At 44.6% G+C, this 13878-nt stretch overlaps 1 protein-coding gene across 1 annotated transcript in view; it reads right to left on the bottom strand.

The window, feature by feature from the left end:
• Positions 1 to 1833: 1833 nt before the first annotated feature.
• Frmpd2 (FERM and PDZ domain containing 2) overlaps positions 1834 to 13878 on the bottom strand; it is a 102251-nt gene continuing 90206 nt past the window's right edge. Inside the window, exons 26-29 of the mRNA XM_042690166.1 lie at positions 12071 to 12285; positions 9087 to 9185; positions 6989 to 7332; positions 1834 to 1882 (exon numbers count right to left, since the gene is read on the bottom strand). Coding sequence (XP_042546100.1) covers positions 1834 to 1882; positions 6989 to 7332; positions 9087 to 9185; positions 12071 to 12285 — 707 coding nt within the window. The remainder of the gene's footprint in view (positions 1883 to 6988; positions 7333 to 9086; positions 9186 to 12070; positions 12286 to 13878) is intronic.

Below are 13878 nucleotides of genomic sequence, written 5' to 3'. Positions count from 1 at the left end.
GCAATTCAGGAAGCTGAGATCTGAGGATCACAGTCCCAACGTGGACAAAAAAAGTCTGTGAGACTCTTATCTCCAATAAACTACTCAGATAAAGCCAGAAATGGCACTGCGGCTCAAGTAGTAGAACACTAGCCTTGAGCACAAAGAGGCTCAGGGACAGTGTCAGGCCCTGATTTCAAGTCCCAGGACTGGCAAAAGAAAAACAAAAACAGGAATTGGCCCTTGACATGTTGACCCCTAAAACAGTAACTTGAGGATATCTGGTGTACCAAGCCCTTACTGGAGACAGCAGAGCAGAGCACCATACATGTGAGCCTAGGGGTCAGAGGTTGAATTCTTAGAGGGGCAGAGGTTGAATTCTATCATTTACTCACTGCATGGGCCCTAGGAAAGTCCCAAATGTATCCTGTGTGAAACGGAGCTGATGACCATCCTTGACCTGTAGGATCATCATTATGGAACAAGGACATTGTTAAGCATTCGGCAGAAATGGCTGCCAGGGTGATTGCCCACCACCACCACCAACTCCGCGATGCCCACAGACAGAGCACTGAAAACAGAGCACCGTGGGAAGAACTCAGCCTCATCCCACCCAGTGAGTGTGACCCCCACCTGAGGGCGCCAGCGTTCACGTCCACAGCATCGTCCAGGTCCTCCCAGTCACTCTCGCTCTCCCGGGACCCTTCCAGAAGCAAAGACTCTGCTGGCAGGACACCCCAAGAACAGAACTGTGGCAGGGGAATTGTCTCTGAATCTGCCTCCAGACAGTCTTCACAAGGCAGCTGGCCTTCAGATGCACCCTTGATGATCAGGTACTCTTCATCTCCCGAGTTGCGGAAAGGGAGTTCTGATGGATAGCATGCGTCATCCCAGTCCCATCCAGGACTAGAAAACAGAGACCCGTGTGTCCCTCCATCCTCCATCAGAAATTCCTCACCCACTTGCTTTTGCCTTTCAGGGGGCTCACTATGATCACATCACATGAGACCCATCCAGAGTTCAAACCGTTCCTGTCAGAGGTCCCTCAGGGCATCAGAAGCAAACAGTAGATAAGGCATGGCACCTGTCCTAGAGGAGACCCAACTTAATAGACCAAGGAGCAGCAAGCAAATATTATAGTGCAAGTAGTAAGTAGAAGCAGCACAGAGCATTATGGGAATGGGGGAGGCTGTTTAGCAAGCCCAGGAGACTACAGGGGGCTTGGCCAGAGGGCTTGGTGTTGCATGCAGAGCCAAGAGCTGTGACTCAGTCCTAGGGCCAACTAATTACATGATGAGCAGAGCTGCTCAGGAACACACATTAACTTTATTAACTTCTCTAGTCCCTTAATTTTCTCACTTGAAAAACTGGAATACTGAGAAATTTAGGACGTTTAAGTGAAAAAATCCTGAGACATGCTTTCATGGCTCCTGACCCAGGGCACATTTATAGCCAGTGTGAGATTCTGTTCTTATGACTATAATGATGATTACTATTTCAGTAACAAGATTAGGTGGAAAGAACCAAAGAAGGAGACCAGGAGCCACTCAAGTAGGCAACCTTCAGAGCCCTTTGTGAAAATACCCGGTCCTTTACTGAGCCTTTAAAAAGTTGCTATTTAGAGAGGCAGCCTGGGGAGTGACATTTATTCACTGTTTCACAGGAAGGACACAGGAAGCAGGAGAATGGTAATACACTCATTATCTGGTGATGTAGATACAACCAAGACAGACTCAGCCTTCCCGGGGCTGTCCCAGTATCACCACATGTGTCTTAGATTAGAAAGAGCAGAAGAGCAGATGATGCAGATGGCAGGGTATTTTGAACAGCACTGCAGACATGCAGGGAAGGCACTCAGAAAATATCTGTTGCAAGTCTGGTTAGTGAGGATGAGAAGGAATATCTAAAAGGAAACACAGAGATTTAGCTTCTTTTTTTTCTTAACCAACAACATAGGTCCTCATTTCTCAGCCTCTTTCCCCAGATCCAAAGCAGTAGATTTTTTGGCTTTGTTCTATAATAATGCCCTCCACACCCACTTTCTGCAGTGCGTCTTGCTTTTAAAATCAGCTCTGTGATAAACACAAAAACACCCAGAGTATATTTGTCCCAACCTGAGTTTTTACTATGAAAAGGCCATTATTACTACTGAAAGCTACAGCTTATATATAAAAGTGCATTTCAGATAAATATATGCATGCTCGTGTGTATAAAAAGAAATTGGATGCCGCAAGTACTAAAGAGGAACATTTGCTTTTTCAAGAGAAAAAAAATACTGAAAAATTGCCAAGCATCTGAAGGGAAAATTGCTTTAAAAACTTAAAGTACTTGACCATCTTGTACAAAAACTGCAGTTTCATACAAACATAGGGAAAGTACACCTGGGAAGTTTTGTAAAAAGCAGGGAAACTGACAGGCGAGTCCCATCTCTGTATTCCATGTACACATGTGAATATGGAGTCATGTAACTTGAAGATAAGGATGAGATGGAGAGATGAGATGGGAGGGAACAATGAAAGGGGCAATACTGATCAGGGTCCGTTGTAATCATAACCACAATCATAATCTCACTTGTGGAATCGAAACCCTTTGTACAACAACTTAAAGATAATAATAATTTTAAAAAATAAAAAGAGCAGGGAAACTATCTGTGTAAGGTGGCTCATATCTGTAATACCAGCTACTCGGGAGGTTGAGAACATTGTTATTCAAAGTCAGATTGGCAAAGCATTAACAAGACCCCCTCTAATGATTAAACTGGGTGTGGTGGCATTTGCCAGTCATCCTAGCTACTTGGAAGGCCATTAGTGGGAGTATCATATCTGAGGCTGTCCCCAAACAAAACTGGCATACTTTCCCTGAAAAATGATAAAGCATTTGTCTCACAAACACAGAGCCTTGAGTTTAAAACATGAGAAATAAAAAAAAAAAAAAAGCAGGTAACTCAACTGCTTCAAGCAGCACCAAGGCCCTGCCTTTTATGGACTTATTCTGATTCCTAATCAAGTTCAGACATGATAATCCTGCTCACAGACCCTGCTTCATCCCTCATTAACCTACTCTCCCAGCTGGCCAGTGGCTATAGTCAAATGAAACTTCCACCTTCCTCCTCATCCTTTGCTATTCCAGAAACAGCACCTCCTTCAGGTGAAAAGTCAGTGTAGGTCATTTTAGGTTCATTTCAAGGATCTCTGTCTTATTTTCCATTCTTCATTTTTCAATGATCATGCATATTTATGTCATCACTTTCACAAAAATCATACTTCACTAAATTTGCATGTGTTTTACTTAAATGAATTCCACAACATGTGGTAGGCAAGATGAAAACAGAAAACCCAACTTTCTACTCAGTGAGTGTATATCCTGAAATGGACACCAGGAGCAGAAAGGAACCATCTATCTTGCCCATTGATCTTAGTTTCTAGGAAGTAAGCATTCAAAGATCCAAATTTTCCTTACTGCATGGCCCCAAAATGCAAGAACATGACTTCTCTTGACCTGGGCTGGATGAAAGAAAAAGCGATCTGCTCCCATACTAGGGGAGCATACAATATCACATCTAAATAATGTTCAAGGCTAATGGGAATGGGTGTGATTTTCACCTCACCTTAATGGAATTTTACTCACCCATCTATTACATCATTGGCAGAAACTTCTAGGTCAGGTTGAAATCAAGTTATAGGATCTAGAAGCTTCTGCTCTTTTTGTTCCAAATTGTGAAGTGATTTAGACTCACAAATGCTAGAAACAAAGAGGCAGTTGGTCTGGGACAGCCAACTCAGAACTTCAGATACTTCTCAGGGGGTGTGCAGAGTCACAACCTCACTTCCTAACCCTAACCCTAACCCTACCATGGATTTGAGGACCTGACTTCAGTGACTGCTGGGCACATGCTATGCTTTTCTTCCTGCAGGGGGCAGTCTCGATGTGCATACTGAATGCAAACTAGTGCCCATTAGAGGAGGAGCTGTCATGGTTTGAGTCATTCTTTCAGAAAGATAGAAAAGGTTCTGGGTAGACAGAGAAAATAAAATGAGAGTAAAGCCAGGAGTCATGAGAAGGGAGAATATTATCATCTCCAAGACTGTCATGAGGAGACAGTAAAAGAGGGAGGTGGAGGCCATGAAGGTAACAGGAATAGAAGTAGAAGAAGTAAGACTCTGAACATGGCTGTGTGTGCCACATGGGTCTGGGGAGTGAGCTTAGTGTGTCACCATAGCAACTAGGAATCCCAGGCCTGCTAGACTGCTCTGGACAAGCAGGCAGGACTCCTGTGTGACTCTCAAAAGGGCACTCCTCTCCAAGAATGACAGATTTGGGACACCTGGTGTTCCCTTTGCAAGTAGGGACACCAAGCCAAATCTAATTTTACTTGGAAAAAAGAGAGTAGTGCGATGTCTCTTGCAAAAGAAAAAAAAAGAAAAGATTGACAAAAAGAGAGGAGATGGGCATCAGGAATGGAATCTGAGGCTTCTTTGGGCAAATAAAAGTTAATGAGACCCTCTCTCAACCAGGCTGCTATTAAAGCTGGGAATGGTGGCATGCACTTAGCATGCTTGCCTACATCAGAAGTGTATACAGGATCATAGACCCACTAGAGCAAAAAAGAAAGATTGTACTTAAAATAATAGCCCAAACAAAAAAGAGCTGAAGGCCTGACTCAAGTGGTAGAACTCCTCACTAGAAAGCCTTGAGTTCAAACTGCAGTACTGCCACAAAAAAGAGGTATGTGTTATCTTAATAGAAGGAGTGCTACCTAATCAACAAGTACATAGAGATTGAACTCGGTTCCTCCAGCTTACAAGGCAGATGCTCTACACTTGAGCCCTACCTCCATCTTCAAATTTTCTTTTATGTCCTACAAGAGCATGCTATTAGCAATTCTTGTATAAATCCCTGCAGACCATCCCCTTTATCATTTTATCTAAATTACTGCCAAGAATGCAATTGTAAGGAACTATAAATACACTTGTGTTCACACATCCATTATCACTGATGAATGTGCTCACCTACCCTCTTCTACTTTGCAAACTGGTTGTTTTTGTTTGGCTGGCACAGCATTTTTTTAAATATATCTGGATGATTTCAGGGAATGTAAACCTGGCTTCTGTTTGTCCAGCTGGCACAGGATCTAATTATATGACAGTCATTTTGCTTCAAATGATGGTGGTTCCTTAGGTTCTGGGGGGGACTTGCTCCAGGACTCCTTGAATATCAAAATCCCCACAGGCTGGTGTTCATTATATAAAATGTGATACACTTGTGTATGTCTCACTTCTAGGTTACTTATAATATTTAATACAATGGAAATGCTATGCAAATAGTTGTAATGCTGTATTGTTGAAATAATGTCAAGAAATTGAATATCTTTAATATTTGTGTATTGTTACCAAGGTATTGTTCTTTGGCTTTTTTGCTCAAGGCCGGTACTCTACCAATTGAGCCATAGCTCCACTTCAGCTTTTTCTAGTAAATTGGAGGTAAGAATCTCAAAAGACTTCCCTGCCCAGGCTGCATTTGACCCATGATCCTCAGGTCTGAGCCTCATGAGTAGCTAGGATTACAGGCATGAGCCACTGACCCCCAGATTTTAATACTTCTGATATTTTCAATTTAGAGTTGGTTGAGCACACATGTGTATACTCCATAGATACAAAAGGCTGACTGTACTTCATGTCACCTGCCAGTCCCTAGAATCTGTTCCGGTCACATTCCTAGTGATGGCCACCAGCTCAGAGCTATTTGTTTATTTGTTTGCTCTCTTGGGGTTTAAACTCGGGGTCTTGTGCTTGGTAGGCCAGGCACTCTACCCCTGGAGCCACTCCCCAAGCCTTTTTTTCTTTCATTGTTTTGCCCAGAACCAGCCTCAGATGGCAATCCTCCTACCTATGCTTCTGGGATGACAGGTGCATTCTGGGATGACAGGTGCACTCAGCTAATTGGAGTCTCACTAACTTTTTGCCTGGGCTGAACTTCAGTTGTGATCTTTCCAATCTACACCCCCCCCCACCCCAAGTAGCTGAGATTACAAGTATGAACCACCACATCTGACCCAGATAAAACTATTTGTTCTCAGCCATTGCTCCTCATTATTTGCCTGTTTTGTGTCCATGCATTGAGCTAGCAAACCTGGAGCCTACCCAGTATTTTTATCTCTCTCTCCTCCTCTCTCTCCCTCTCTCTCCCTCCCCCCTCTCTTTCTGCTCTAAATATGTAATAAGTACTTATCAAACAGTGAAAGGTATATTTTTCATGAGAAAGGGACTAGAATACTATACATAAGACTATTCACTTAACAGTTATTAAAATGGTTTCTACCTATTCATGAAGATGATGATGGTGTGTGTGTGTGTGTGTGTGTGTGTGTGTGTGTGTGTGTGTGTGTGTGTGTGTGTGTGTGTGTGCCAGTTAAAGGGCTTGAACTCGGACCTGTGTGTTCAAGGCTGGTGCTCTACCACTTAAGCCACTGTGCTCCACTTCCAGCTTTTTGGTGGTTATTTGGACATAAGAGTCTCATGGACATTCCTGCCCAGGGAGGCATCAAACCATGATCCTCAGATCTCAGCCCCGCTGAGTAGCTAGGATTATAGGGGTGAGCCACTGGTGTTAGACATTGCATATTCCTAAAGATGGTGTGATAATAAAGTATTATATTGACAATCATAAGTAGGATGCACACAAGAACATCCCTCTTCCCATGGTGCTGTAAGAGGCTGGGAAGGATGCAGGACACAGGTGTGTGTTCTGGGAGAGAATCTGAGGCTTGACAGCAGTGGCCTCCAGGAAACTGAAGGTCTGGGTGGGGTTTATAACCCCAAAGCTTGTAAATGGCGTTTGGTAGATCTCCAGATTTTCTGCTTCTCTTATTTCTGACTCCCCCACCTCTACCCGCAAATGCCTGGAATAGCACTGGGCACAATCATCTGGCTAAGTTATCCACTGCTTCATTGTAACATTCTAATAGTAATTCATGGCATTTACCAATTGTTGCAAACATCCTGTGTCTTACCTCCCAAGTCTGCTGATATCACACACTGAGTAGCAATTTTGCCTCATATCCTTTTCCAAAGAGGACGCCAACTTGAGTGTCTCTGTTTCTTGGTGAAGTTTACATAAGTGAGGATGGGATTCTAGAGGACGCCTTGAGGACTTCATCCAATGTCTGTCTCGGTCTTGGTTCCCTTGTGCTTCTCTGCCCACCTTGCTGACAGCCTCTGGCTTGAGCTCCAGGCCTTCCCCTGTGTCTCCAGAGGTGCTCTCCCTCCAGTGGCCCCCTTGGTCCACGATGGGGCCCTGCTCCAAGTCGGTACACACTGCCCCGGCAAATCCTTTGTCTGCTGAGACTTCAGGAGTCTAGTAAAAGAAATGCTAATGAGTACTTGCTCCCCAATGGATACCGAGAAAGCTAGAAAAATTGTTTCTTTAATAATACTCAATGTCCATATGTGAAAATGGAACCAGGTCACTTGAAGGGCGGGTTGAAGGTCACTTGAAGGGTGGTGGTTAGGCAATGGAGGGGCGAGGGAGGGAGGGGGAGGAAGGGATGCACTGTACTCATAAATGTTTATGCTGAATTGAAGCCCCTTTGTACAAGTATTTACTTACAGATAATTTTAAGGAGTAAAAATCCAAAAGTTATTTTAAAAACAACCAGGTTCCAATGGGTCAGGCCCATATTCCTAGTAACTCAGGAAGATGAGCTCAAAACCAGCACAGACAGAAAAATGTACATGAGACTCTTATCTCCAATTAACTACCAAAAGACAGGAAGTAGAGCTTTGGCTTGAGTAGAAAAAGCTAAGGGATAGCACTCAGGCCCTAAGTTCAAGCCCTACTACTGGAACACATACAAACAAAAGTAAAAAATTTTTAAATGAAAAAGGCCGAGGAGAATGAGAAAGAGAAAGGGAAGGAGGAGGAAGAGAAGGAGGAGGGAAAATCCCACTTTCTAGTAAAACAATGTTTAAAGTTTGTCTTTATGTGTTTGTCACAGATTTCTCTGCCCTTCCTGGCATAAGGCTCTTCCTTGGTCTCTTTCTCTCCTCTTCAGACACAACTTGATTTGCTTCACAGCTAGCAGCCCTGTTGGCCTTAGAGGTTTTAATTTTGATGATCTGCTGTAACATAGCACCATCACTCAACCTTCCGTAGCAACGCAATCAGTATTCCAGTGGAAGATTGGCACTGTGGATGGCATACCTTTCTGGGCTGTCTAATTCTAGCTATGGGCCTGGTCTTTGAGCTATAAATCTCTAAGAAATCCCTTTGAAGCAGTTTTCATATCTCCTTGGTTACTTGTCTGAGGGAAACATTTGACACGTATACAGTGGAACTCACACTGTAACTATATGAGAGCCATGATTTTACCTTTTCCTGAAAATTAGGTGGGCAATTTCATCCCATAATCCACATTCCTGATGTAATAGAGCCTGTGATGAGCTCAGCCCTCCCCTGACCTGTAACAGAGGAAGCTTTATGTCTGCCTTCTGAAGAGGTTATCCCAAGGGGCTCCTTGCAATATAAACACACACACACACACACACACACACACACACACACACACACACACACACACACACACACAATGCACACACTGAGATACACACGCAGCACACATATACATTTTATTGGTTCTACTTCTCTGAAGAGCCAGATCTGATATAAGTACCAACGTAAGGAGCTTGAACTCCTTTAGTTCCAGTGACTCTTTGCCCTGGCCCTCACTTCCCTAGCCTTCACATACCTCCTGAGTGCTGTAGAAGGATGGGCACACATCTTGTATTCCATTATACCTTAGCATGAAACCCCTGCTAGACATTCCTTGGCTCTGTTTTTGTGTCAACTCTCCTTGCTCCCAATTTCCCCCTACTCTAATGTTCATGCTACCCAAGAGCCTGGCCCTATAATTTTCATTACCAAAGTCTAAATATACAAACCTCAGAACAACCCCAGTGTTGAATAGGCAGAAGCACAGGGAAGAAATAGATTTTCCTTGTGGTGTTAAACCCTCCCCAAGAGCAGCAGAGGGCTTCTCAGGACCACCAGGCAGGAAAACAAGGGCTTGATAGGAGCCGGGTGAAGAGCCCACAGATACCTGTGCATCTTACCTGCCATCCCTGCTCCATCTCAGGCAGGGAGCCTGGAGGGGGCCGGCAGAGGAGAAGTGTGACTTCTGGTGTTGCCCCTCGCAGCAAATGGAGCACCTCCTACAAGAAACCCAGAGCCAGGGTCAGATCTGGGGCTGATGGCCATGGGGAACACCTCCTCTGTGTTCTGCAGTGTCCCCCTGAGGCCTGCCTTCTCCACTGCCTTGATCTGTGTGTGTCCTAGCCCCAGAGAACTTTGGAGAACATCACTGTGGGCCTAAGTTCCCATAAGCTACGAGCACACAGGCTGGGAGCAGCCCTACCAAGCGCTGCAGCTTCCTGCCAAGGCTGAGCATAGCCCCAGGGAAATTCTCTCCTGTGCTAATGCAGTGGCCTCCTCTCTGCTACCTGCCATGTGCAGGGTTCTCTCCTGCCTCCCTCCACACTGTCCACTGGTGATCCAAAGAGCAGATACAGCCAGATCTTTTCTCTGATGTATCACCTTCCTAGCTGGGCCTACATAGCACTCAGAATCTGTGCTGGCCCACTCCTCCCCCTCTCTCCCTCTCCTCCCCACCCCCCACCTGGCCCCACCCAGGTGGCTCTCCCCCCTGCTCCCTGCTCTACCGTGCTGAACCTACACAACCAAGCAACTTTCTCACAGCCCAGGACATGAGCTTCCTTCGCAGCTCCTATTTCCTATCTGAACCAGAATTTCTTTTTTTTTTTAACAACTCAATTCAAGCAGTTGCCTTTGGCCTGAAGAAGCCACTGCCAGGAGAAAAGTCAATGGGGTGGGAAGCCACCTTCTCACTTACTGGGTCTTTCCAGGAACCAGAGCTCCTCGATCCTCATTCTCCCCCAACTCCCACGTGTCTTTGGCTCACTCCTTGTGCTGCTTCCTGTGCTGCTGCTTCTTCCTTCTTTCCTCCCCTTCCCCCTCCTCCTCCCCCTCCTCCCCCTCCTCCTCGACCAATAAGCTTCACCCACACTTTGTCTCCAACAGCTGCTATGTCAGAGGGCTTATCAACATGTCAACAGGATGAAATGTGAGTTCAATGGACCAGACCTTGCTTCTCACATCCTGGGATTTTGATAAAGGCTCCACAATCTGTCACCATAGCAACCTCTACTTGGAAAATCATGTAGAGCGCAGCCAAGTTTTCCATGAGCTCAGCTCTCCCTAAATTCATCCTTAAGGTTCTATGGCTCCTCCATTTCTCTTCTGCAAAAGCTAATACAAGGTGTCTGACTCAGCAACCGCTCCAAGTCCTGGAGCCACAGAATCCCTGGATTTCTTAACCTTCCAGTACTATTGACATTTTAGGCCGAATAATTCCATGATGTATGCCTGTGCACTGAAGTACATTTAGCATCCTTTCTAGTTTCTGCCCACCAGATGAACACAACATCCATCAACTGTAACAATAATAATGTCCCTAGATTTTATATGCCCAAAGGACAGCATCGTCCCTTCTTGAGACCCACTGGTCTAGATGTTCCATAGTCCCAACCACTCCAGCTTCCCAGGACCTCCATGGCTTTTCACTTGTAGTTTGTACATCTCCCAAGGCTCATGTGTGGAAGGCTAAGTCCACAGCTGATGGTGCACAGAGAGCAGCTCCTGGATCAGAAGATGCTGTAGAGATGTGGAAACTTAAGGAGGTAGAACCTTCTTAAGGGCAGGCCCTTGAAGGAGGATATAGAGATCCTGGTCTGTTGGATTCTCTTCTTTCCTCTTCTCTCTCTCCCTTGCTTTCCCCCTCCTTCTCTGCCTCCATCTCTGTCTTTCTAGCTCTGTCTCTCTGTCTGTTTCCTATTTTCTCTATCTGTGCCTACCTGTCCCCAGAAGATAGATATTTGAAAGCCAAAGCCTCGCATTCAGGCCCATGCTATTCTAGAGACCTCCACTCTCCCAGCATCCCCAAGATCTACACTTCACCTTCCAGCATCCTGCTCTGTGCATCTGGCATCCACCACAGAACCCCTTGGAGCACAAGCAGGGGCCACAGCCAGGGAGGAGAAGGAAGCCATCGTAGGTTCCTCGCTTCCTTCTCGTGAAGTTGCCATAGGATGGCTCTCGCCTTCAGGTAATGCTACAGCTCAGGGTCTCTCTCTGTGTCTGGGGTTTGATAACTCTTCTTTCCATCTTCCTTTGGGCTTGAAAAGGTGGTGAGCTGCAGCCTATTGTGACCGGCCCCAGGCTACTACAGTCTCCCCTGACTTCCCAATAATCTGTCCATCCCTTTATTAAAATCTTCTCAAAATTCCATTTTCTGCCAAGACTCTATTGTTTAATTGAGATTCTGTACTTCAAGCATTGAGAAAAGCCATGTTCACTATCTTGTTCTATCTACTTCTGTCTCTTTCCTTTTTTGTGGTAGAGTATCAATACTGGGGCTTGAACTCTGGGCTTAGACATGGTCCCTTAGCTTTGTCTCTTTAGGCTAGTGCCCTACTACTTGAGCCACAGTTTGACTTCCAGCTTTTGGGTGGTTAATTTGAAATAAAAGCCTCATAGACTTTTCTACCTGGTCTGACTTCAAACGATAATCTCAGATCTCAGCCTCCTGAGTAGCTAGGAGGAGCCACCATTGCCCCATTCGCTTTCCTTTTTAAATTAAATTTTTGGTCATAGGCAGGACAATTACTATCACTTGTGCATCAAAAGTTAAAGTAAGCACCGAAATCAAGAAGAGCTCAGAAGGGACATCTCCAGTCCCTCTAGCCTCACACCCACCTCCCAAATGTGTGTCTTCACCAGCACAAAAGCCAGATTTCATACTCAGTTTCACTAATGAACCTATTGAAAATCAAGGCTCGCCAGAGGTCAGACTTTCTTTTAAAAAATGAGATAGAAAATTAAATATGGGAACATGTTGCCTATTGCTTTTCCTGTGGGACCCAAGTCCAGGCCTCAAATGTGGATTTTAAGAGCCAGAGATATTCTGTGGGGAGATGACATCAGTCTGTACTCAGAGCTCCCGCCTTTGTGGGCCCCATACCTGGAAAACAAGGCCTTCCGTGGGTCTTCCGTTCACTGCCAGGATAATGTCACCAGCTGCAATAGCCCCATGCTTCTCTGCTGGCTGCCCTGGAAAAAGCCTCTTGATCCTCACAAGGTCCTGCTTGAAGGGGCCACAGCTCTCTCTCTCCACATGCACGAAACTGAATCCCAAACCATTGGTATTCTTTTTCAGTTTGACTTCAAACTTAGGACCTGTATTATGGGATGTTGATTAAAAAAACCAACTTTCAGTAGGTTATAACCAGCCAGCCTCAACATGCAAATTGCCACAGAGATGAATTATTTCTGCACGGAATCTAAAGGTTTCATGTGCGTGTTGCATTATAGATCAGTGCTGTCCCATGGATAAATAATATGAGCTGCTACAGGGTCCTTTCAAAGTTTTCACGTAACATTTTTAAAAAGCAAAAGAAAAGTGGCAAAATAAACTTTAATCCTACATGTTACTTCACCCAATAGAGATCATTCTCAACTTACAAAAGGATTAAATCCTGATAAACTACTCACAAGTTTAAAATGCTGTAAATCAAAAGTGCACTAACACAGGGCACCACTTGCTCACACCTGTAATCCTAGCTACTCAGAAAGCTAAGACTTGGGATAGATTGATGTTTGAAGCTAGCTGGGGCTGAAAAGCCCAAGAGACTCATGCTGGAGCCATGATTCAAGTGGTAGAGCACTAGCATGGGCAGGCAAGCCAAGTGAGAGTAAGAGGCCTTGAGTTCAAGTCCTCTACTTGCACAAGAAAAAAAAAGTGCATTTAATCCATCCATCCTACCAAACACTATGTCTCGTTTGCGCCTCTTACTGTCACTGCTCAGGCTCAATTGACTAGCACATGTGACTAACCTAGTAGAAGATGAAGACTCAGAGTTTATAGTACAACTTCTATAGAATATATGTGGCTTTTACATCATTGTGAAGCTAAAAAACTATTGTTCACCATTCTGCTAGGAATTGTCAATATATAATATTTATTTTGACATATAATCATAGGAAAATTGTATTAATGAGATGCTTACCATTGTTCTTCTGAGCTAAATCGTCAACCGCTAGAAAGTATCTTATCCATTGCCACGTCCCAAATGCTGAACAACTGAACATAAGTGACTACCCTATTGACAATGCCCATTCAATCAATATATAAGATCCCATTTTAAACATACACAGCATGTTCTTAATATTGAATAAAACTAGCATCATGTATACAGTGCACTTGAGAACTCTAAATGTATTTTAGCATGCTCAGCACTAAAGTTTCCATAATTAGACCATGAGGACAAAGATGTCCAACTCTCTGGGCAATATTTTAGTTGCCATTATCTTTTCTTGTACATAGGACCAGGCAATCAAGGATGAGCACAGTCCTACATACTTCAAGAGTCTTATGTTCAGAAATGCCCCTGGGACTCCCCTGGACTGCCTTTACCTCCTCACCTGGCAGTCAATAGCAGAACTTGGGCTTATAAACTGTCATTGGGGCAAGAATGGAAGTGGCTGGATGAGGTTTGTGCTGTGACTAATTTTCTCATTGCCATACCAGCCTCTGTGGCCCAGTTTGTAGTAAAGTTTACAAAGGCCCCCATTGGGTTGGGTGGAGGAGTATGAGAGGAAGAAACAGACTTATTTTTAAGGACCAGGGACCCTCCCCTCTACCTTTCCTATCATCTGACCCTGTGGTCACTTTACATTCACTTTGTCTCATGCCTCTGGTAGCAGGACCACAAAATCTCCATGAAGAGACTGAATATGACCAACATCCAAAGCATGATTTACAACACAAAA

Source organism: Dipodomys spectabilis, unplaced genomic scaffold, assembly GCF_019054845.1.
Source record: "Dipodomys spectabilis isolate Male_0828 unplaced genomic scaffold, ASM1905484v1 ptg000136l, whole genome shotgun sequence".
Lineage (NCBI taxonomy): Eukaryota > Metazoa > Chordata > Mammalia > Rodentia > Heteromyidae > Dipodomys > Dipodomys spectabilis.
Note: the sequence above shows the minus strand (reverse complement) of the source record. Positions and strands in the feature narration are given on the sequence as shown.